Here is a 25,408-nt window from a genome sequence, read left to right as displayed (position 1 = left end):
GAAAATTCTGAATCAGACATACTGTACAGCATCAAAAAGGCACTGAAGGACCTCCTAGTTGTATACCTTTGTGATGATTTGGCCATGGAGAGAGTACTCATGATGCACCATCCCATAAAAGTTGAAGGAAATGGTCAACAAGACCTTGCCGCAGACCTAGCAAACTTTTTCTGGCCTCAGGGATGTCAGGTGTTTCCACTGTGATGACCACATCTAGATTTCTGTGTTGAACCTACAAATCCACGTCATAACACCCACAATCAAGCAAGGTGTTAAGAAAGTAGGGGTGACTGCTTGCATTGTCCTGTGTGATTTCCAGACAGCTTTGCTTCTGCTCCATTGTCAGCAGCTGTGGTACGAATTTTGCAGATACTCTCCTCATGCACAATTCATTAGTCAAAATTATATGTACTTATACAGTGCTTAACCCCACACCATTCAAAAGTTCTCGTACTGTGATACAGTGATCTTCCATGACCAAACTCCCCACTTGCTCAATGAAATTGTCATTTTGGCTTGCTGAGTGTTTGCCTGAATGTGGTTTGCTGTTGACTGATGTACAGCCATCTTTGAAGAAGTTGTACCACTCTTTTATCCACGTGTCACACATAATGTCAACCCCAAAAGCCTGCTGAAACTTGTGAAAGGTTTTCACTTGGATATCATCACACTTCTGGCCAAATTTGATGCAATATCAATGCTGAATTTGTTCCATCATTTTACAACTTACTGGGATCTGACGAGTGCTCACCACATGTATGATACAAAATAAAATGAATTAGACTCCAATGAGATGGAAATTGTTCTTTGGCATTCCAGATCTTAAAGTATTTTTATGACAATCCAACATCAAGTAACTTGGTTTTCTTGCAGAAATTTGACAGAACAAGGTGCCTGCAGGCCTCCATAAGCACTTCCATTGTGACGTTAGTTATGATGTTACGAGACATCACTCAGTCTTCATAAGCAAGTTACATCAACCTATCACTTAATCAATCCTCACAAACAAGTGCTGAAATAGCAGAACAAAAGAAGGGAGGCCATTATTAATAGAGGGCTCTCTTTGCCTGAGCACAAATGAGATGGAATTACAGTGTACATCATTCTGTAGCATTCAGTACATCATGTGATGATCTAAAACTAGTGTCATAAGTAATTTTATATTGCAACATCATCCACAGGAATGGTATATGACAACAATCCACAGACATATTTTAATAACATATTGGCAGATATGTCCCTCAAATTCATGGAGATTGAGTAGAAAGACTAGCACACAGTACAGGTGGTCTTAACATTAATATACATCACAGGATGGCTGCCCAAATGGAACAGAAACAAGGGACATCCTGTGTCCATTGTCTGATGATAATCAAGAAGATCACATCACACAGCTCACTACCAGAACTGTAGAAGCAAGAAACCTGGCTTTCATCTGTACTTCATTACTTCAGCTAAAGGACAAGAGTATAACACTGCAAACAGTGGTCAATTACGTCACAGCTCAGGTGACTCAGGACACCCATATGGGAAACTGGGTTATTAAAAACATTAAGAAAACAGTGCTTTGATGCACATAGAAGCCTGTGCTATTTGTTAAAATCCTACAGTAAAAAGACAAAAACACAAGAGACTTCTGTACATTCAACATGAAGATTTGTTAAAGTCCTCAGGTGCAGGAAGAAGATTGGAATTTACTATGTAAAGTTCTTGAAGACATTTGGCATCTGCAATGATGCAATCAGAGCAGTTAGTTACCATCAAACATCACAATAATGGTGGTAAGGATGTGACAATACAAGTAGACAATTAGAATTATTAAGCACAGTCGTATTACAAACCTTTGTCAACTTCCAGCCTATATTTTGTAGCGCGTTCCATAACATCCACTGAAAAAGCAGATTATCAATTTCCCGAGAGATGAGCTGCAGCCTGTACATCATCCTGTGTAGTGTGAAAGGTACAATCACAGGCCAGTGTGCGCTTGTTCTAAATTTACTGACCCACTGTCAGTATTTGCCATTTAATTAGTAAGTTTTCTTGAAGTTTCCAGAAACCACTCATTAACAAAATGTTTGCATGATAAAACGAACTCTGTGTCTTTTCACAAACACGAACACAATCCGTTTAGAAGGCAGTTCAATTTCTTCTATGCTTTTTACTGTGTTTGCATAATAAATCTGAATTCAGTATTAAAAGTTAGAGAGTTCACTGGCAACCCTACTCTTGCACTTTCTATAAAATGCTCCCAATTTTGGCAATATTAATTTATGTACTTACTTGAAGACTAGATTTTTTATTTCTTCAACAGTAACTTTTTTCTTCTCTAAGATTAGTGTTTGTCGATCATCTATAACTTTCATTGCACTTGTCAACAGCACACGTTTGTAGCTGTAAAAGACATAACAAGCTTCCTGAACAAAACTAGTAAACATGAACAATACACTGTGCTAAAATTAAATGCTGGAGAAAGAAATACAGAATGTTCATAATGTTAAAATTACCTGACTTCTGACAGAAGGCCAGATATAGTTTCCCTTGTTTCAGCTGCAATTTCATGTATAAACTTGTATTTGTGATCTCTGTGGTCAGTTAGCTGACAATCTCGACATGTCAACTTGTCACAGGTTTCACAAAACAAAGATAGCCGCTCCTATAAAGATACATGTATTTTGTAACTGCAACCAAAAGAACACATTCACCACACAACTACAATTTTGTGGACTATATAAAACCACAAATTGACATATTTTCAGTTACTGATATTGTACAACAAACATACAAAATGTATTCATGACACAAAAGAAAATTATGCTAATTTCATGTGCCATTAGTCTATGCACATCTTGTACATATGTATTTAAACAGTTAAGAACATTAACCGTCTCCCCCTGCTACATTAATTTTCTGCTAATGTATCTTACTACAAACACAACACTCAAAGGAATAATAACTAAACTATATTATATAGAGCAGTTTTGAAGTTTAGCAATGGGAGACTGCAGGTGACAGATTATATCTTGCTTTCTTGAACATTTAACCTAATTATAATTTCTCTTTGGATGAGAGATTGGTTTAGCAATAGTTGTGGGTAAGTTAACGCCATGAGAAGTCACAATGAAACAGAGAAAAGTGTTACACAGATGTCCATGTTGATTTTTCAGGAAGGAAGAGATGAACAATTTTTTCAAAGAACTATCTCCAGTGCCTGAAACAGACTGTCTACATTTCTCAGTCATTTTCAGATGACTCCGAGGCTTTTTTAAATATGTCCTAGAGACTAACATCGCTGGCTATTCACACAAGGACTTCAGGTTCAATTCCTGGTGAGAAACTTAGATTTTCCTCACATGGGAATGTCTTCAACTTCAGGTGCCCAAATAAGAAACGTTATATGTAAATAAGGTGTGAAAATGACTGCCACTATGCGTCAGACAAGAGAGTGATACATGTTGGGAGCCATATGTACTCTAGTTTCAGAGGGATAACTACAGCTTCGAAAGTACTAACCACTCACATCAACCATCTACATTGCCGTGACTAAAGTGGTTTCTCACTGCATTCCTTTGACCTTTTATTGAGTGTTTAAGTGTATTCATATTGTGTGGATGATTATATGAGTCCTTGTGCATTTTTACATTTGTTTTGTTATTAAGGAACAGTACAGAACGTAAGGGGATGTTGTCCAACAGACTACACTTCTCGAATAGCACCAATGGTTCTCCTGAGCTTAACGCACTCTTCCATATTGATAGACAACAATCAACAATGTCACATCCCTTTACTACATGCGATTCTGTGAAGAGGTTTGAAATGTAAGCCAGAACACGGACACAAAGACAAGTAATTATGAACTGTAGACCACCACTTTGTTTCCCCTTGTATGTTAAACTGCTGGTTGGTTAGGGGTTAAGGAACTAAACTGTGAGATCATCAGTTCCCCGGTACAATGTTAGTTCACTTAGAGTTATAATATCTGCCAGCAATGTGATCAGATGATTAAAGTACGTAGGAAGGATAAAATCGAGGCACTGAAGGTAATACTGATGCTAGAGCTGAGAAACAATCCACAGAGAAGTAATAGTATGTAGTCCAGGCCGGTATGTAGGTCAGGACAGACAGACAGTATTCCAGGGCTCATCTGTGGCACAGGAAACCCCACCCTAACTGAATACCTTCCCCCCACCCCAATCCCAACTCAATTAAGGGCACAAAGACAGTTACAGAGTAAAGAATGCATCCTAGTCAGGAGATTTCAGTAATGGACATCAGTTTGCTCATTAATAATGAAACAAGGTACAAGAAATAATTTAGGCAGCAAGTGGTGGGGGGGGGATCCACCTGTGAGTGTCCCCTAGGACTTTGCATGTGGTGGGAGCTGTGTCTTCCACAGTACTGCCCTTGATCCATTACAGTAAAAGTATTAATGAGTTAAAAAAGAGAACAGCATCCACCGTTCAACAGAAAAAGAGGGTGTGGCAGAAAACACAGGGAACTGCATCTAAAAGTAATTAAAAGGAGTGAAAGAAGAGTGACAGAGGTACCTGGCAAAGGAGGTGTGGTCGGGGTCTGACAGACCCAGCATGTGGCAGGCAACACCTCAACCCCAACTACGCAGCCCACATCCTGGAGGTAGTTTGGCATTTTAAGGGGTTAATTCTGAGAATAAATACCACTCGCACAGAGAAAATAGAGAACCAGTTCAATTGGCCAAGCCATCAATATTAGAGGCAAAGAATCTGGAAGATCACATTTGGAGAATCACAGGAAGAGGTCTTTCCACAAGGATATGTATGAGCTACTGTATATAAGGCTCCACAACCATATTGTAGGAGTGTCTCATTACATAAAATAACACTATGAGTTAAGTCTGGTATGACTGATGTGGTGCAACACAGGACAGTGGATTCGTTAAGGTGGAACGGAAGGAGAAGCGCAATGCACCAGTAGTCTCCTCTAGAGTGTGCAGTTTACCAGAGGGGACATTAGCCCACCAGATGTTCTATCTCTGAATGAGGAGAGGCCTTATATGCACCCGAAAATCCACACCTGGTATTGTCAAAATGAATGCTGGGCAGCTAATCGCTTCTCAACCAAATGGTTGACCAGTCTGTTCGCTGGGATACCCACACAACTTGTGACCCAAATCAACTCCTTGTCTCAACTGACTACTCGAGACAAGTGCATCTACTGCTGTGCCCCTGGCGTTATATTCCCGTATTGAGTCTTGTTTGCTTTGAGAGGTCACTTTTGTTCAAAAGTTAGCACCAAAATTGCTAATGTAGTCACAGTTGTTTGTTTTGTTGTGCAGTTTGGCATTTGAGTGGTGAAAGTGGGATTATGAGGGACTTTCCTTTTTATAGAAAAATCAAAATGTAGTAACAAACAATGACAACAGAGTTTATTAATGACCGAAGCAGATTTCACAGTGGAAGTTCTTGTCAACAGTCTTGTGGTAAATTCTCTACTGTCATAAAAACATATGCAAGAATTTTCTATAGAAAATACATTCTTGCAAACACATCACACAATATTGAGAACACAGTAAATAGTACCTTTTTGCATTACCCTTTGTATCTTGTTTCCTTGCTAAGTGCCAAATAAAAAAAATATTTTTCTCATCCAATAAATCAGACTTTTTCACTATTGAAATAACTTTCATTACATTTTTATTTTTGCATAGTACAGTTTTATTCCTTCCCCCATGAACCATGGACCTTGCCGTTGGTGGGGAGGCTTGCGTGCCTCAGCGATACAGATGGCCGTACCGTAGGTGCAACCACAACGGAGGGGTATCTGTTGAGAGGCCAGACAAACATGTGGTTCCTGAAGAGGGGCAGCAGCCTTTTCAGTAGTTGCAGGGGCAACAGTCTGCATGATTGACTGATCTGGCCTTGTAACATTAACCAAAACGGCCTTGCTGTGCTGGTACTGCGAACAGCTGAAAGCAAGGGGAAACTACAGCCGTAATTTTTCCCGAGGACATGCAGCTTTACTGTATGATTACATGATGATGGCGTCCTCTTGGGTAAAATATTCCGGAGGTAAAATAGTCCCCCATTCGGATCTCCGGGCGGGGACTACTCAAGAGGACGTCGTTATCAGGAGAAAGAAAACTGGCATTCTACGGATCGGAGCGTGGAATGTCAGATCCCTTAATCGGGCAGGTCGGTTAGAAAATTTAAAAAGGGAAATGGATAGGTTAAAGTTAGATATAGTGGGAATTAGTGAAGTTCGGTGGCAGGAGGAACAAGACTTTTGGTCAGGTGATTACAGGGTTATAAATACAAAATCAAATAGGGGTAATGCAGGAGTAGGTTTAATAATGAATAAAAAAATAGGAGTGCGGGTTAGCTACTACAAACAGCATAGTGAACGCATTATTGTGGCCAAGATAGACACAAAGCTCATGCCTACTACAGTAGTACAAGTTTATATGCCAACTAGCTCTGCAGATGATGAAGAAATTGATGAAATGTACGACGAGATAATAGAAATTATTCAGGTAGTGAAGGGAGACGAAAATTTAATAGTCATGGGTGACTGGAATTCGTCAGTAGGAAAAGGGAGAGAAGGAAACATAGTAGGTGAATATGGATTGGGGGGAAGAAATGAAAGAGGAAGCCGCCTTGTAGAATTTTGCACAGAGAATAACTTAATCATAGCTAACACTTGGTTCAAGAATCATAAAATAAGGTTGTATACCTGGAAGAATCCTGGAGATACTAATAGGTATCAGATAGATTATATAATGGTAAGACAGAGATTTAGGAACCAGGTTTTAAATTGTAAGATATTTCCAGGGGCAGATGTGGATTCTGACCACAATCTATTGGTTATGAACTGCAGATTGAAACTGAAGAAACTGCAAAAAGGTGGGAATTTAAGGAGATGGGACCTGGATAAACTGAAAGAACCAGAGGTTGTAGAGAGTTTCAGGGAGAGCATAAGGGAACAATTGACAGGAATGGGGGAAAGAAATACAGTAGAAGAAGAATGGGTAGCTCTGAGGGATGAAGTAGTGAAGGCAGCAGAGGATCAAGTAGGTAAAAAGACGAGGGCTAATAGAAATCCTTGGGTAACAGAAGAAATATTGAATTTAATTGATGAAAGGAGAAAATATAAAAATGCAGTAAATGAAGCAGGCAAAAGGGAATACAAACGTCTCAAAAATGAGATCGACAGAAAGTGCAAAATGGCTAAGCAGGGATGGCTAGAGGACAAATGTAAGGATGTAGAGGCTTGTCTCACTAGGGGTAAGATAGATACTGCCTACAGGAAAATTAAAGAGACCTTTGGAGAGAAGAGAACCACTTGTATGAATATCAAGAGCTCAGATGGCAACCCAGTTCTAAGCAAAGAAGGGAATGCAGAAAGGTGGAAGGAGTATATAGAGGGTTTATACAAGGGCGATGTACTTGAGGACAATATTATGGAAATGGAAGAGGATGTAGATGAAGATGAAATGGGAGATACGATACTGCGTGAAGAGTTTGACAGAGCACTGAAAGACCTGAGTCGAAACAAGGCCCCGGGAGTAGACAACATTCCATTAGAACTACTGATGGCCTTGGGAGAGCCAGTCATGACAAAACTCTACCATCTGGTGAGCAAGATGTATGAGACAGGCGAAATACCCACAGACTTCAAGAAGAATATAATAATTCCAATACCAAAGAAAGCAAGTGTTGACTGATGTGAAAATTACCGAACTATCAGTTTAATAAGTCACAGCTGCAAAATACTAACGCGAATTCTTTATAGACGAATGGAAAAACTGGTAGAAGCCAACCTCGGGGAAGATCAGTTTGGATTCCGTAGAAATGTTGGAACATGTGAGGCAATACTAACCTTACGACTTATCTTAGAAGAAAGATTAAGAAAAGGCAAACCTACGTTTCTAGCATTTGTAGACTTAGAGAAAGCTTTTGACAACGTTAACTGGAATACTCTCTTTCAAATTCTGAAGGTGGCAGGGGTAAAATACAGGGAGCGAAAGGCTATTTACAATTTGTACAGAAACCAGATGGCAGTTATAAGAGTCGAGGGGCATGAAAGGGAAGCAGTGGTTGGGAAAGGAGTGAGACAGGGTTGTAGCCTCTCCCCGATGTTATTCAATCTGTATATTGAGCAAGCAGTAAAGGAAACAAAAGAAAAATTCGGAGTAGGTATTAAAATTCATGGAGAAGAAGTAAAAACTTTGAGGTTCGCCGATGACATTGTAATTCTGTCAGAGACAGCAAAGGACTTGGAAGAGCAGTTGAACGGAATGGACAGTGTCTTGAAAGGAGGATATAAGATGAACATCAACGAAAGCAAAACGAGGATAATGGAATGTAGTCAAATTAAATCGGATGATGCTGAGGGGATTAGATTAGGAAATGAGACACTTAAAGTAGTAAAGGAGTTTTGCTATTTAGGGAGTAAAATAACTGATGATGGTCGAAGTAGAGAGGATATAAAATGTAGACTGGCAATGGCAAGGAAATCGTTTCTGAAGAAGAGAAATTTGTTAACATCGAGTATAGATTTAAGTGTCAGGAAGTCGTTTCTGAAAGTATTTGTATGGAGTGTAGCCATGTATGGAAGTGAAACATGGACGATAACCAGTTTGGACAAGAAGAGAATAGAAGCTTTCGAAATGTGGTGCTACAGAAGAATGCTGAAGATAAGGTGGGTAGATCACGTAACTAATGAGGAGGTATTGAATAGGATTGGGGAGAAGAGAAGTTTGTGGCGCAATTTGACTAGAAGAAGGGATCGGTTGGTAGGACATGTTTTGAGGCATCAAGGGATCACAAATTTAGCATTGGAGGGCAGCGTGGAGGGTAAAAATCGTAGAGGGAGACCAAGAGATCAATACACTAAGCAGATTCAGAAGGATGTAGGTTGCAGTAGGTACTGGGAGATGAAGAAGCTTGCACAGGATAGAGTAGCATGGAGAGCTGCATCAAACCAGTCTCAGGACTGAAGACCACAACAACAACAACACAGCTTTATTCTCTGTAAAAAGTAGATATTTTTGTTTTCAGATATTTTGTCTCTCTTGTAGGAGAATACGAGTAGGAAAAAATACCAGGACGTCATGTAACTTTTCAATGTGCCACAAATACAAAGAAAACAACATAATAAGAATTATTTTTGGAACACAACCTACGATCAGCATAGAGACAGAAGTGATGACACTTACTGCAGGACCTGACCATCATTTTGCAGGACAATGCTCAAGCACGTACAGTGCAAGCTGTTACTGATTCGTTTGATTGATGGGGCTGCTAAGTGCTACACCACCTGCTGCACTCACCTGACTTAAGCCCTCTTAAGTTCAACTCTATTTCTAAACTGAAGGAAACACTTCACGGCACTTGCTTCAAAACTGCTACAAATTCGTCAGGCAATAGACCGTGCCACTCGAACTGTCAACACAACTGCCACTCTTAAGAGTATCCTGCGACTTCCACATCGCTGGCAACGGGTTATACACAATGCTGGTGACTACTTTGAAGGTCAGTAAAACTTTGAAACGTGTCTATTTTATAAGAGCTGCAAATAAATAGTTGTCACTATTAAAGTTCCAACCCTCGTAGATCACTGACATCAGAGACACACTCATGCCACGGTTGGTTGCCGATTTACATGCATGCACAAAAGGCGCATGCACTTCGAGTAGTTGATCTTGACCAGCAAGTCGCTCGTGTAAAACGGTCTTAACATCGATCAATGGCCTGGAGACTGCTCACTGAGTCAATATGAATTAAGATGTGTTTGAGGGAGTCTTTTTAGTAAAACATAAGGCTATGATAATGGGTATTGGTTCTGCCATAAAAACATGAAATGTTCCATGCAACAAATCTTGTTCCTGACTGGTTGGGGATGAAAAGTATATCAAATACTACCCTTCGTTTTAAAGGTAACAGTGTAAATGATGGCAGCACCTTGATCCTCTAGAAGAACGAAAGGGATAAATCCCACAGGATCATGGGAGTGACTGAAATTTTAAAACCTTGAAACAAATCAATACTAATACCTGGTCTGGATGCCGAACAAGGAGGGGGGGGGGGGGGGGGGGGGAGGTTAGGTGGAGGTCTTGTCAGAGGACCTTGAGGTTCATTCAAGCAGGTAATTTCACTCAATGGTGGGAGTCAGGTCGCTGACGCCCCCTTGTATCCAAAAATAATGTGATAAGTTCGATGATTAATAGTGTGTTGATCCATAAACCTGGTAAATGGAGTCCAATCAGGATGAGACAAGGGACTAGGGCCAAACAACTATAGGTGAGTGAAGTGCTATCTGTACGAATGCATGCTTTCGCGGCGATATTCATTAATAAAACATTCATGGGTTTCAAGCCGCGTCAAGTGGTTTACTGCCTACGAGCCTTCGGCAGAGACCTCCTCTGCCATTGTCAAGTGGATGACTGTCGTGTGGTTGTCACTGCCATGCTTATGTAGCCGCGCCATCACTCGTGACGAGACTGGTGCTTGGTCCCACACCATATATGGTAATGTTTTGGCCGCGCAACGGTTGGGCCCACTTCAACTCCCTAAACACCAGATCCCACGCTGTACTCAGAACAATCTGGCCGACATAGAACTGCCCACAACCACACGATATCTTGTAAATTCCTGGCGTTCTGAGGCCTACATCGTCTTTCACAGGTTTCATTACTTTCTAGAGGGCTGAAGATTGTGTCTATTTTATGCCTCTTCAGGAGCCAACTAATCTTCCCTGTTGTCAAACCACAAAAAGGTGAGAATGCAACCTGCTTGGTGTCTTCTTCAGAGGCCTTTTTCCTTTAAGGCTTGGATAACACTCCTTGTGAGATCTGTTTGTTGTCATAACCATTTTCCTTAAAAATTTTGCGTAACTGTCTCAATTCTCTCGACAAGTTTTCAGCATCTGGGACAGTTTCAGCTCGATGTACTAAGGTCCTCAGAACTGACTATTTCTGTGGTGGGTGATGGAAGCTGGTGGTGTGCAGATACCGATCCATGTGGGTGGGCTAGCGGTAAATGCTCTGACCTAGAGACCCATTGGGTTTACGGCGGACAAGCACGTCAAAGAACGGCAGGGAACCCTCCTTCTCTACTTCCATTGTGAAGTTGATGTAGTCGTGGATGCTGTTGAGGTGCTCCAGGAACTCTTCTAACTTTTTTTGTCCATGTGGCCAAATGACGAAAGTATCATCAACGTAGCGATAAAAACAGCTCGGCTTTGCAGGAGCCGTGTCCAAGGCGATGTCTTCGAAATGCTACATAAAGAGGTTGGCTACTACTGGAGCTAATGGACTTCCCATTGCCATGCCGTCAGTTTGGTTAAAATATTCTCCATCACGTATGAAATATGAGGACGCAGAGTGTGCTTAAATAAATCCATGATGGTGTCCTCAAAGAGCTGGGACAGCAAGTCAATAGTCTGTGATGGGGACACACGTGAATAAAGAAACCACATCGAAGCTAACCATAATATCCCCTTCAGCAAGTTGCAGACCTTTAATCTGACTGATGAAGTCTGCCGTATTCTTTGTATGGTGTCCACAGCATCCAACGTCTGTAAAGAGGAGGCTGGTCAGATGTTTAGCAAGTTTATAGGTCGGCGATTCGATGGTACTCACTATCGGCCTCAACAGTGTGTACTTCTTATGCACCTTTGGCAGACCATAGAACGTGGGCAGACTTGGTGCCTTGGGGAGGATGACCGTTTGTGAAGCTCTGAAGTCTTCCTCACTATTCTGGATTTTTGGTCCCGAGGTAATTTTTGGTATGTGTCTTCCTCCAACATCCATCTGATTTTTGCGTCATAGTCGACTCGTTCAATTAAGACGGCAGAAATGCCCTTGTCAGCTGGTAGGACGACGACGAGAGGATCATTCCAGAGAGCATGGAGGCCACAGCGTTCAGCTCTAGTCATGTCTGAAGCTGGTGGTTTGGATTTTAAAAGAACATGGCTCGTTTCTCTACTATTTTCCTCAGCTACATCACTCGGATACTTACGAACCGCTTGTTCAACACCACTCAATATGTCAGCGAAGGGGATGCTTCGTGGTGAAGGAGCAAAGTTACGTCCCTTCTTAAGTGCTGAGATGGCACCTGCGTTGATGGTTCATGCTGTCATGTTGATCACAGCATGTTCCATAGCTTTATGTTCTGCTCCATGTTGTTTCAGTGAAAGCCTACTGAATTTCCCTTTCTGCTTCTCCATTGCTCTCTGTCTCGATGATGTTTGCTGCGCAACTGTTGCTGCACAGAGTGTTATAAGCTTCCACAAGCAGCTAGTCTTTAGTCGAGTGTGGTCTCAGCTCTCCGAGACTGCAGACGTGTGAGCAAGTTGTGTGTGTGTGTGTGTGTGTGTGTGTGTGTGTGTGTCTACTGCTGACAAAGGCCTTAATGGTCGAAAGCTTTGATTGTGTAAATCTTTTTATTGTGCCTATCGCGACTCAGCATCTCCGCTATATGGTGAGTAGCAACTTTCCTTCTCTGGTATTGTTACATTCCATCCTGGATTTTCTAGTGTTTGCTTTAGTTGATAAAAATAATATGGAGAAGCCAAGTCAGCTCACAGCAGTCTCAAAAATTGGGACTGTACAACAACAACCAAGCACTGGGAGTTCTGCATCAGGATGACTGTTGTATGACAACAGAAAACCATCACCCGCATTTTTGCAGGAAGGAACTGAAAACCATACGAAAGGGTACAATTGGGGGTTCTTTGGATGGTGCCTTGGAGCTGGCGTTCACCCATGACAGCAGGATGGTGAGCTATACCAAATGCAAAAGGTGTTAACATGGGTAATCAATGGCACAATGGAGGGCACTAGCCAATTGATGGTGATGAGAAACGGTGTAAAGTTCAGCAAAGAGCCCTGTGGGATGCCATTCTCTAGGACCCTTGGGAGCTGAGTGTTATACAATTCTTAACCTGAAAAAACAGGTGGGACAAAACCTGAAGAGTAAAAATCAGTAGTGAGCCTCGGAAGTCCCAGTCACAGCAGTTAAATAGAAAGTGATGGTGCCAATCAGTATCATATGCCTTATGCAAGTCAAAAAAGACTGCAATGGGGTGTTGATATTTAGATAAAGCCTATAAGGCTGCCATTACCAACTTGAGCAGGTGGTTGGCAGTGGAACATCCCTCCCAGAAACCACAATAATGAAGGGACAAAAGGCTCTGAGATTCGAGAACCCCGTATAATTGGCGAACAGTTTGCAAAGCATGTAGGTGAGACTAATTACGTCATAGCTGCTGAATGACATTGTGTTTCTGCCTGATTTTAGGATTTGGATGATGATACCACCTACCACTGTGAAGAGAGACACCTTCAAACCAAATACAGCCGAAAATCCCAAGTGAACAGAGCCTTTGAGTAACTTTTGGAAGTTGCATCATCTGATTATGAACTGAATCATGGTCCGGGCCTGTAGGGTGTGAGGAGGTAAGAGCCGGAAGCAGTTTCCAGTCAGTCAAGGGTTCATTATATTATTTGGTGTAGCTTGGGAAGGGGGGTGAGTGAGGTGGGGGACTGAAGGATAGGGAGATGTCCTCAACTGGTTATTTAGGCATGCAAAATATAGCCAGGAAACAAGAGAATGCCAATGCTTTCACAAAGTGGGTCGCAAGGTGTTCATTGAGAACTGACACACTGGTAGAAACACCATCCTGAAGGATGAGACTGGGAATATTTGTTGATCTTTGGCAGCCCAGAAGGCTATACAGAGCTTGGCCCACACCTGAGAGGGAAAGGCATACATTCCCAAGGAGGAGACCTAGTTCTCCCAGCATTCCTTCTTTCTGTGTTTAATTAGGTAGCAAGCCTTAGTGCTTGATTAAAAGTGAGGAGGGGAGTCTGTGATGAAGGATGTCACTTGAGACATTGCAGGACCTTTTGCAATCCTGAATAGCAGTTACAATGTTTTTGGTCAACCATGGCACCGGCCGATGGCAGATCGGACTTGTAGAAACGGGAATAGCAGTTCCAGTGGCACAGTTGATTGCCTCAGAAATGTCTTCCACAACCTTGTCGATGCAAACTGACAGAGCGGGGATGAAAGTGCCAACAGAGGCGAACAACTGCCAGATAGCTCTTTGAAATGCCCATTGAGGTAACTGGTTCACTAGGTAGTGACAAGGAAGTGACAGGATCACTGGAAGGTGTCACTGTCAGAAAGATCATCGTGTAGCAACCACTGGTGCAAAGCCACAAATTTGGGGAAGAGGTCGTAAGGCCAATAGCCAAAAAGGGGCCACGGGGTGCACGGAAGCCATCACTGAGTAGAGACAGATCAAAATCAGAAAGAAGCTAGTCAAACAGAAGGCCCCTAAAGGAAGTTGTACTTCCCCACATAGACTGGTATGCATTGATATACCCAAGTAGGACAAAAAGAGTTTGGCCTGCCTTGAAGTAAATAAACATTACAAATGGTGATTGCTGGTGTCATTTGCACACCCCACCTACTTCAACGTTTTCGAACCCAAATCTACCCCTGCCCTCCTTTCTCATGATTCCTGAGACACGATCTTCAGGAATCACTCTCCGCACCTGGCCAGAGAAACAGCTTTGACTTTTGGCATCTACCAGAGGTAGGTCTCCCTCTTGGGACCCCTCTCCCTGGAAATCCACAGGTCAGAGGCCAAAATCAGCTAGTGACTGAAGGAGTTGTGAACTCTGGGTCCGAGAGGTACCTGTTCTTCCTCTCTTTTTTACACTCACATTAGAGATGCTCCAAAAGTTGCAAAAGAGGAGGAGGAGGAGGAGGAGGAGGAGAAGAAGAAGAAGAAGAAGAAGAAGAAGAAGAAGAAGAAGAAGAAGAAATCGCGAGTGAAGGCTTCTCCTGTGACTCTGGAGGTACCAGCTTCCCCCATGTCATTGATTCTGAACCAATGTTCATTGTGTCATTCCACCTCCCACTGCAGACAGACAGTTGCCCTGGCATGTGATATGTCTTTCTGGTCCCTTTACACCTAATGAGGACACCTTCAACATGGTGATCCATTGGAAATGTTATGGATATTGCTGTTACCTGTTTTCTTTTGTTCTGCACTTTGTGTTGCTCTCCAAGAACACATTTTGCTGATGACAGTTTCCCAGCACTTCGAGATTACTGTGCATTCTGTCAGAACTGTACTGGCCCCAAGAGGACATGTCGAGGGGTCTGTACATTGATTCCCACAGATGTCATCTGTGAGCAGTTTTTCACCATGTCAACTGGATGCTTGGGTTAACAATTTTTCCTTGTCTCAGGATAAGACGGGCAGCCAGTTCATTTATATGATTGTATCTTCTTATCTTTTGCACAATATAGTAAATGATTTGTCTTAAGCATAAGCATTAGAAAGATCTCATGGGCAGAGGGATTGCATGTCACACTTACACACAACAACATAACTTTTTTGTAACTTCTAATCTCTCTGGAGATCAAGGTCTCTGAAACATAACTACTTGTACTGTATTCAAAGTTTTATGTGCAGTAATAGTCACTGGTATGTTACCTAGTTTTTCACCTGTCTGAAGTGCTCGAGATAGTGCAACAGAAGAGACTTTAATCAAGACTGCCCATTTTGCAAATTACTTCACAGTCTTACGGCTTGGGGTAGCTAGGATAGGAAAAGCAGCTGGACTGTAATTGCCTGAATTGAAACATCAATACCAATCTGTTGAGACAGTCAGATAAGTACAGTCATTGTGTTAATTTAGTTTAATGTATTTCCTGTGCGAAAGGTCCATCCCGATTCCACCTCCCCCTATGGTTGCCAACCAGTCGCAGCAAAGGTCATCTGATGCATGGGGCTGTTGCTAGGAGCCCTGATGCCCCAAGAAGATGGGTGTCTACTCCTTGTCATGTGTGGTGAACTAGCATCTCAGACATCAGTAATGTGATCACCGTGCTGTCAGAGATCTCTACCAAAAGGGTAAATAATTACACCATCACGTCATACTGGCTACCACACTGGCTTTTAAGCACATATGTAAGTCTATGTAGTTATTGTACACAGAGCATCTTTAACACTGTAAGCAGCAGGTGCTATTTAAGGCATTCTTCCAGAGTTTATCCATACTACACAACTAACAATCTGTTATCTGATGCCCACAGCTTGCTATTTTATTGTTTTTGAGGTGAATTTTTACTTGACAAGAGCCAAATGGCTGTAACCTAACATATCTTTTCAACACAACATATAACAAGTAAGGCTTCTAGCCTGTTATCAGTATTTGATATTTTTGTTTTGCTTGGAACTTTCGTAACAATGTGCAAGTTCTAAGTGTCACACATGCCTCTGAAGAAAATAATTTTATAATTATTGAAATTCAGGTTAAAAGTTCAAATAAACCTGCATTACGTAACTGGTTGGCTGATCTTTTCCATCCTTTCCAAGACCACCACTTTACAGTTGCTGCTTACAGACACATTCATGATTTTAATTAATACTTTGAAAACAATTTGTAGTCCTTAGAGGTATCTGACTGAATAACACAGACAGATGAATGGTGTTCTACACTAAATGTCATCAATATAATTTGGTTTAGTTCTACGCATGTTCGAAGGGTCAGGTTTACATTTAGCCTTTGTTGTAGCATATAGTAGACTTCAAAATAAAATTGATGTACCACCAATTGCACAAAAAAGAATGGAAAACTTTAAAATTGTATGAAAACAATTCTAGATTTAAGACAAATGCATTTTGACTTGGAATACCTATTGATGTATTATAGTCCATCATTCAGTTGTCCAAAATAGTTATGAGCCAAAATTGTGGATTTCATACTCATCAACAATAACCCCCAAACACTATTATTTCTTATGTTCACTGTTCATTTCACCTTTGCTCAGATGTGGGAAACCCAGAAAATAGAAAATTCAACATTTATGCGAATATAAAGTCAACAATGAGCTGATGCTCAAACAGTTACAACACCACATGCATTTCATTCCAAATTAAAACCATATTTTGAAATAATTATTGTGCATCCTAATATTCTGTTATTGAGTTTTAACTTTTCTTGTAGCAGCATACAGCATGAAATCAGAACCTTTGACAACAATGGCCAGATACAGCAGAAGCAAGAATGTGAAATGTTACGAACAGCTTTCGGATGGACTGATGGACAGATTGAAACCTGTCGGGCACTTAACACTGTCGTCACCAGCACCCTTTCTCATGTTCATGGTACACATTAAAACCTCTGTCCAATTAAATTGTGTATGAGTGCTGGCATCACACTTAATGTCACCAATTTTCTTGCTATTGTTTCATCATCACCGAAAATTAAGGGTAAATCCCTCCTATCACCATAAAGAACACACAAAGTTAAAACATGGTGCACTGTGCGTGTGACACCATGAACACTGCATTCCAATGGTTCTTCAAACCACAAGAGATAAGCATGCTTCATTGGACAGTGTACGATACAAAGGCGAGTGAGGACCAATTCATCTCTTCTTGGCGTCCAAAAAGAAGTGTGCTACGATAACAAGCTGATTTTGACGAACTGCAGCTTCTTACAGCCACTACTTTTATCACGCAGCCAACAATCTCTCTGTCACCCATTAAACAGCAGTCTGTGGGCAGACATTACAGTGAACTGTGATATTTTCCTGGCAGGCTGCGCTCACTGCTCTGTCAGCTTCCTCATTTCCTTTGATTCCCATGTGTCTAGGGACCCAGCAACCTCTTTCCTCTGCCAGTATCAGAGATGTATAGTGTCCCAGACCACATGAACTATCCAATCTGCAGGGCTGCTGAATAGCCTGTAGAACACTAGAAGAATCCACGCAGACAAGAAACTTCTCTCCACCAAGAAGACTCATGTGCTCCAGTGAGTGCCTTCTTGATGCCCAGAGCTCTCCATAGTACTCCAGAAAGTGGTTCGGTAGGCAGATTTTGGTGACAAAATGTGGAAAGTTAATAGAAAGCCTGAGATAGTGCACTTATTTTGATCCATTGGTAAAGACTATCACATGCTCCTGATATTCCAATACAATGCCATTAAAAATCCTTTTTTAAACTACAGGTGGAGTAGTGAACTTGTGCTCTGTCCTGTCCAAGTTAAGAGTGGGTCTGTCACCTATCCAAGGAGGGTATATACTCCATCCAATTTAAGAATTGGTACCTTTATGTTTGCTGCCACAAGTTGCTCTAGATAATCCTACGCACAGACAGAAAAACACTTAGTAGCCCAGTAGGCAGTAAACCTTTATCGTGCAGATCGTTCAGCCCCAATATTGACAACAGGATGGTCAGAGATGGCCCTCATTTTGTATACATTGCACCATGAGAAATTCTCGGCAGATGGCAAGAGGTGGCTCACTGGCTACTGCACAGGGGCTAGGAATGGGACTGGTTCAGTAAGCTCCTGTGGCCATTCTAATGCCAGCATAGGGGACAGCACCCAATATCTTTAAATAGAAAGGCCTATCTGAGCCATGCATTATACTGCCATAGTCAAGCCATTTGCAGTTGAAAGTTCTATAGAATGTAAGAAGAGACTGGTCTGATCCACTTTCCAGGTCTTTCACTAACACATTTTAAAATGTTTATTGCCTTCAAACAAACATTTCAGATCATGGAGGTGACGCAGCCATGTTAACCTCTGATCAAAGATGAAGCCCAAGAAACATACTTGAGGTCTAAAAATCCAAGATGGGCCCCTCAGCCAGAGTTTTAGGTAAATAAAGCACTGACAGAAATGACTAAAATACATGCAAATAGTTTTTTCTGCAGATAATTTAAAATCAGTTGTATCAACTCAGTCCTCCAGCCTCTTACAGGTCAGCTGTAGTCGACATGTAGTATCTGTGAGACACAAGGAAGAGCAGAATACCGCAAAGTCATCCACAATAAGGAATATTTGGTTGGACGCCTTGCCACTGGTTGAAGGGTGTTGTTACAAATGTTACTCTGAGGTATGTCATTCATTTGAAGGAAATGGCTGGAGCTCGTAGCACTGACTTAATACTGCAAATATTTTTCAGTAAGGAAGGACTGCATCACAATGGGGAGATGCCCATCAAATCCCCATTTATGCAGTTGTCAGACGACATTGTGTCTCCAGGTGGTATCATATGCTTTCTCTAGATTGAAGAAGATACCAATAACCTGCTGTTTCTGTAGGGATGACTCTTGAATTGCAACCTTTAATTAGAGGAGATTGTCTACTGCGGGCCATTATTTCCAAATGATTGAACAATCCCTTGGTTTCAAGAGTCCACACGAGGTGTTGATTTATCATCCACTCAAGGGTCATTCCTGCACAGCTAGTGGGTGCAACACTCCTGCAGCTATCTGGAAACAACTTCTGGTAGTGCGCGCCGCGGAAGTTGAATCCGCGGCAGACGTCAAGGACGTTGAAGACCCATAGAGCTCTCTGCACCATCGCGCAGTAAGCTGTGGCGGCGCGCGCCTCCTGGCCCGCTTTTAGTGTGAGGGCACCACCGTGGAACACGTGGCCCCAGCGGCCAATAGCGGCGCCCCCGATAGCATACTTAAGTGCCTGCCTCGCGCTCAGCCAGCAGTCTAACATCGCGTGCATCTCAGGACATATCGCCTCAGACAGCGTATTGGCTTTCATGTTTCTATTCCAGTGGATGTGGTTGTCTTGTTCGGTTCATTACTATGTTGCCTGTTTTTGTTGTGTCGTAGCTTCCTCCGTTGATCATGTCCGTCCTCTCCCGTTGTGTTGTTGTTCGCAGACCGCTCCGCAGGTCCCGCCTCGTTTCCGTCACTACTACTCCGCGACCGTTCCGGTCGCCGTTACAACAAACTTGTCCTTCCATGACTTGAGAAGTGGTATCAGACACTCTTCCCATCATGAATCCAGATAGTAGTCTTCAGCCCATATTTTGTTTATGAGGATAGAAACACTTCTTTCCCCACCATGTTTACGTGTTTTAGCATGCCATACTGAATCCTGTAGGGTCTTGGAGCAGTGTCACATGCAGCAGTTAGTGCAGGTTGTAGTTCCCACATGGAGTAAGGACAGTTATGTGGCTCAGAGTTGTTAGATGAATAGTCTAGTCTGTGTCTCTCCATGTGTTCTCTATGTTGGGGAAATCTATGATTAACATAATAGGTGGAGGTCAAATCACAAAAGTGTTTCGCAATTGTCTGCACTACTTCTGGATGACTGTTGTTTAATGTTTTTCTTTCTTTTTTTTATGATTATGGTTTTAGGGTGCAAAACTGCTACAGTTGTAGGTGCCCACTGTGTGGCTTAGTGAATGGTGAAAAACCGAAATTTAAATCAGCAGCAATGGGAGCAAAACTCAAGAAGGAGGGAAACTTAAAATGGAAGGAAATCTTAGAAAACTGCTAATGAAAAGGGGGGGGGGGGGGGGGTGTTTTCCCCGAAGAGAGCTTCAAATGACCGCTGTCATCTCACTGACACTGATAAACATAAGGACGCAATCAGCTGAGCGCGTCATCTGCTAAAAGGGAAGATATATCAGGTGACAGCTGTAAATGGGCGAGTAGCAGATTAAAATAGGGGCACTGAAGTGAAAGGTGTCTCACCGTCCATGTTGAAGGCAGTGGGGGCAAAGTAGGGGAGGATAACCACTTAAAAGATGTCGATGACTAAAGAGACAGTAACCAATCTGGAGTCTAGTTAAAATTACTTCCTCCCAACAAAGAGGCCAAGAGGAAGAGGTTCAAGCACAGGGAAGAAGTTTTACATCCCATAATTTATTATCGGGAAGTGCAGACCAATGTCTGTGCCATAACAGAACAACACAACAACATAAAATGCTCTGTAAATTGGCAAAGGGAGCCACACAAACAGCCGACCGAGGAAGAGAGACTGCAACCTTTGCCACCATATCGGCTGCCTCGTTTCTGCGGATACCAACATGCCCTGGGATCCTGAGGAATTCCATAGAGATGCCCCCCAAGTGCAGCATGTGGAGGCAGCCCTGAACCCAGTGGACCAAAGGGTGGACAGGTTATAGTGTGTGGAGGTTCAGAAGAGACCTGAGTGAATCTAAGCATATAATATACTATATCTGCTTATAGGAACGGATGTACTGGACAGCCTGGAGAACAGCATAAAGCTCTGCATTAAAAACCAAACACTGGTCAGGAAGCTGGAATCTAATAGGGGTGTTGCCAAGTGTAAATGAAAGTGGCATCCTCCATCAGTGCGCATAGACAAGCAAATGCTCGACGATAAACTATGGGGGGGTACTATCCTTGGGAAGCTGGCAAAGGTCGTGGAGAAGGGAGGTCCGGGGACGAAGCCAAGGTGGCACCATACCCCCATTTGTCAAGAAAAGTTCTAAGAAATTGGAAGGAAAGGGAATATAGCAGTTGATGGAAGTAGACTCCCGGTGGTAGAAGAGAGGAAGGGTGGCCTGCATATCCTAAATGTAGACATAGTAGCTACTAAGATTATAGAAGTTGAAAAGTAGAGGAGGACTCTAGAGTATTAAATGAGGTATTAAGAAGTGAGAGTGAAGCGTAAAATAGATTTTTATTTTACCAGAAAATATTTAATTATAATGCACATAAAGACGTATACTAGGGCAATGAACCATGAGGCCTACTCAAAGGATAAGGGGGATGTACCCAACATTTGCTAAGGATATAGGGCAGGCGTACCTACATAGAGTAAGGATGTCCTGTGGCCTGATGAATAGGGATGTTTTATAAAGAGGCGTACCTACCAGAACGGAAGGAGGAAGTGCACTCATAGGGTCAACTCACATGTAAGGTATAGGTACTGATCCTAGGGGAAAAGGACAGTATCATGACAAGTAACACATTTAATAGGAATTATTCTGGTAAGTTTGAATTTTATACACCACTAGCTTTTTTAGGCCTATGTTTTATGTGAGTTTACAAGTGTCGAAAAGAACACTTTCAGTTGCTCAGAGTACCTCCAGACTACAAACTACTATAAATAATGATACTATTAAGTACTAAGGAAAAAATAGTACAAGGAATTACCTAGAATAAAGTACTCAAGTGTCATAAACTACTGGAGCTTACAATTGTAAACTATAGGTTTCGTCCCTACAATTCCTAGATATAAGAAAACAAACTTCAACATTGATTGAAATGTTGACATTTTATAATTAAAGCAAAACGAAAAAAATAAGGAATAGCTAAATAATACGAAAAAGGGTATTCACGGTTATGAAAGGAACAAGGTATACTGTTGAAATATGAATTGTTGTTATATGTGATATAATGTACATAATGATTGTATATAAAGTATCGTGTGTTCGATCTGAGCGGGGGAATATGTAGTGCTTCATGAATTTCTGCGTAAATTCTAGAACCACGTGGCTTTCCTCCGTCTCAAACACATGACATTTTAAACAGAAGTGAGAGAGAGACAAATCTGACCTACAGCGCATGGCACGTTTGTGTGTGCAGATCTAAAAACAGTCACGAGCGAAATGCGGACGCAGCCGCTAACAAGTACCTGCTGTACGATCCATAGAGTTTCAGTGTATTTGTAGAGAAGAACAAGGAGTGTTTATGTATTATTCTGTGCGTTTAGCGACTGTGATGATTGTTAACGACAAATGAAGAAATGAAATTAGACTTATAAGTAATTCATGTGTTGGAGTTGCTAGTAGCAAGACACGTTCATAAATTATATGGTTGTTAAACCGACGCTATTGTAAATGTATTTAATCGAGTCTAATGTGAGACGAATCAGTTGACTTGCAAACTTCTGAATATTTATGTGAGAAATGGTGAATTTGTCTTTGTGGAAGTTGAAATATAACAAGATTAAATTAAAAGTATTCTGCGACTATCCACTTATTTCATGAGTAGAGAGAGAGAGAGAGAGAGAGAGAGAGAGAGAGAGAGAGAGAGAGAGAGAGAAGATGGGTAAATTCACTTGACCAGCTTTATTCTGCAGAGAAGAAGTTTTTGGAGATCGACTATCCAGAGAGGAAGATCAGCTGTGCACACCAAGTCAACTGATGTGAGAGCAGTGTGAATTTGGCAAATCAGCTCCACATCGACTCTTGTCATCTAGAGCGTTAGAGAACCTTCTTATGCTGTCTTGACTACAGCCCTACACAATGTATTTCTGCTCATTTAAAACTATCACAGTTCATCTTTCAAAGCTGAATTGGGTTATAAGTAACACGTTTTCTATAGGCTTAGGCTAAATATTTTGCTTTCTAACTACAGACACATGTTGTATCTGAATTTTTACTAGTATTATTATGCTACTTTAGTTGCCGAGATTCATTTATTTCCTTACTTAACTATAACAGCTGCAGCAGAAAAGAGTTTACTAAAGATTGTTGATGTCTTGAATATATCTCACAAAACACAAATTAAAAGGTGTGCGCTGAGCACTACGCGGAAAACTGATATGAAAACCACATATTCATGTAGTTTATAAAAGACTTACAATATTACACCTCATACCTGTCTATGCACAGCACAGTAGAGACTTCTGGGGGCATTCGTAACAGCTGAAGCTTGATTGTCATTTTCTGCCTCTTCCTTTGGCTTTATGGTATGTTCTTTCGTAATTTTTAAACGTTGATGTGCCTACATCAAAGGTTCATTAAGTACATAATATTTCTTCCGTTACACAACAGTGAATAATTAAAAACATATGATTACCTGAACACAACCATCACAAATATATTCAGAGCACTCCACACACCAACTTGTGACAATGGAATTATCTAAACAACTTGTGCACTTCTGGTCACTAACTTTAGAAGAGCCTTGACCATTTTCATTGTCACCCTCTGCTTCCAAGAGAAACTGGTTTTCAATTATGTTGGCAGCATAACAGTGAACACGACATATGGGGCACACCACATTACTATTCTCTGCAATATAAGAAGAGCACTTGTAGAAAATTGTTTAAAAACCTAATTCCAAAATTTAAAGCGCTATTTCGATTTAGTTACTATGCTGTTGATTAACGTAAACAAAATATAATCTTACCAACTACTTCAACGTCAAGTTGCTCCTGTTCGTTAAATTTTAATGACAAGCAAGAAGAACAACTGGCGTGAAGACAATCTAAAAGTTTCGGAGCGTCTCCGGACGATAACACATGTTGGCAAAAAACACATTTTGTATTGCACCAAGGGTTTCCAGTTGGGTTGTCACCAGTTGTTGGACTAGGTATAGTATCTTCACTACAGTCGTTCATCTGTTTGTCCGAGGTTACTGATGCATGAGTGTTATTCTCGTTTGCTTCTTGTTTCACAACAGCGATAACTTGTTCTTGCCTATCCATTTCCCCGACTAAAAATCTTCTGTCACGCTACGGTTCAAAATTCGCGACCTAAGCCATCAATGTAAACAACTCAGTATCGGTATGCAGGCCAGTCACTGCGGTAACACACTTTCCACTACTACTCTCAGTTATATGAACGCAAATATGATTTTTAAAATAATTACGGCTTTCTGATACAATTCATCATTTATACGGCATTTCTGACAACAGCCATTTCTCCGTGCGGCCGTGCCAGGGATTTAAGAAGGTCGAATTAGCGTTAAACGCATGGACTTCAGAGCGATAATAACAGCATTATAGACACATAAGTCATCTATGTTTTCAAATTAATGTAAATAGTCGTCCCACGTATCATTAACTCATTCCATCCTGTCAATATCCTACATTTTCATACCGCCAAAACACCACCTACCACCATCTAATTCCTCTTATCGATATATTCCATGGTCGATATAACCAAACTCACTTCCTGCAATTGCAACTACACTCCGACCGTTTCAAATATCGATATTATCGATTAAACCGAGTTCCGATTCGCATGCAGATAATAATTGCGGCGCGTAATTAATCATGACAGGGTGTACCACACTGTTGTACATGACTGATAGAATGTTATAAAACTAAACTATCTTTAAATTCTTAGTGTAATCAAGTTGTTCTTGATTATTTCACTGCAAAATAATTGATTTATTGATTGCAGACGACATTCAGACACTATCATAGCTGAGTAACTGGATATTTCGTTACATGAGATGTTAAAAACAAGTCATCATTAATAAAGTGTCACGCATTAGTATTTCTTTTGTCCATAGTTGATATCGGAAGGTACCAAATATTAATGGTGAACAGTGCCACTTGGAAGGCGTTTCCAGCTAGGAATGCATCAGTCAATACACGCTGTAGTTAAATTGTTTTTCGTAAGTGATTGCGATTCTTTCCTAATCACAAAATTTGTTAGACTAGATATACAGGAAACGTGCAACAAACGCCGTAAACAATATGGCGTGATAAAACGTGATGTTATTGGCGATTTTTTCAAATGGGATAAGCTACATATCAGTCTTTCATCACAACCAGATTTATTTAGTTTCAGATTCGTTGGCTTCGCCAACTCACAACCATACTGTCAGCTTCTGACCTAATTTATATCTCATGCTAAGCTACAGATCAACCTTTTTGTCTTCTAAATTG

At 41.3% G+C, this 25,408-nt stretch overlaps 1 protein-coding gene across 2 annotated transcripts in view; it reads right to left on the bottom strand.

Moving 5' to 3' along the window:
* The window catches only part of LOC124804760 (E3 ubiquitin-protein ligase TRIM33), a 138,934-nt gene extending 114,300 nt beyond the window's left edge, over nucleotides 1-24,634 (bottom strand). For both annotated transcript variants that reach the window (XM_047265069.1, XM_047265070.1), the window contains exons 1-5: nucleotides 23,920-24,634; nucleotides 23,587-23,801; nucleotides 23,386-23,511; nucleotides 2,505-2,653; nucleotides 2,281-2,391 (exon numbers count right to left, since the gene is read on the bottom strand). In XM_047265069.1, the coding sequence (XP_047121025.1) occupies nucleotides 2,281-2,391; nucleotides 2,505-2,653; nucleotides 23,386-23,511; nucleotides 23,587-23,801; nucleotides 23,920-24,217 (899 nt within the window). In that variant the 5' untranslated portion in view covers nucleotides 24,218-24,634. The remainder of the gene's footprint in view (nucleotides 1-2,280; nucleotides 2,392-2,504; nucleotides 2,654-23,385; nucleotides 23,512-23,586; nucleotides 23,802-23,919) is intronic.
* Between the last annotated feature and the right edge of the window lie 774 nt (nucleotides 24,635-25,408).

This window comes from Schistocerca piceifrons, chromosome 7, assembly GCF_021461385.2.
Source record: "Schistocerca piceifrons isolate TAMUIC-IGC-003096 chromosome 7, iqSchPice1.1, whole genome shotgun sequence".
Lineage (NCBI taxonomy): Eukaryota > Metazoa > Arthropoda > Insecta > Orthoptera > Acrididae > Schistocerca > Schistocerca piceifrons.
This window is presented reverse-complemented; position numbering and strand designations above follow the sequence as displayed.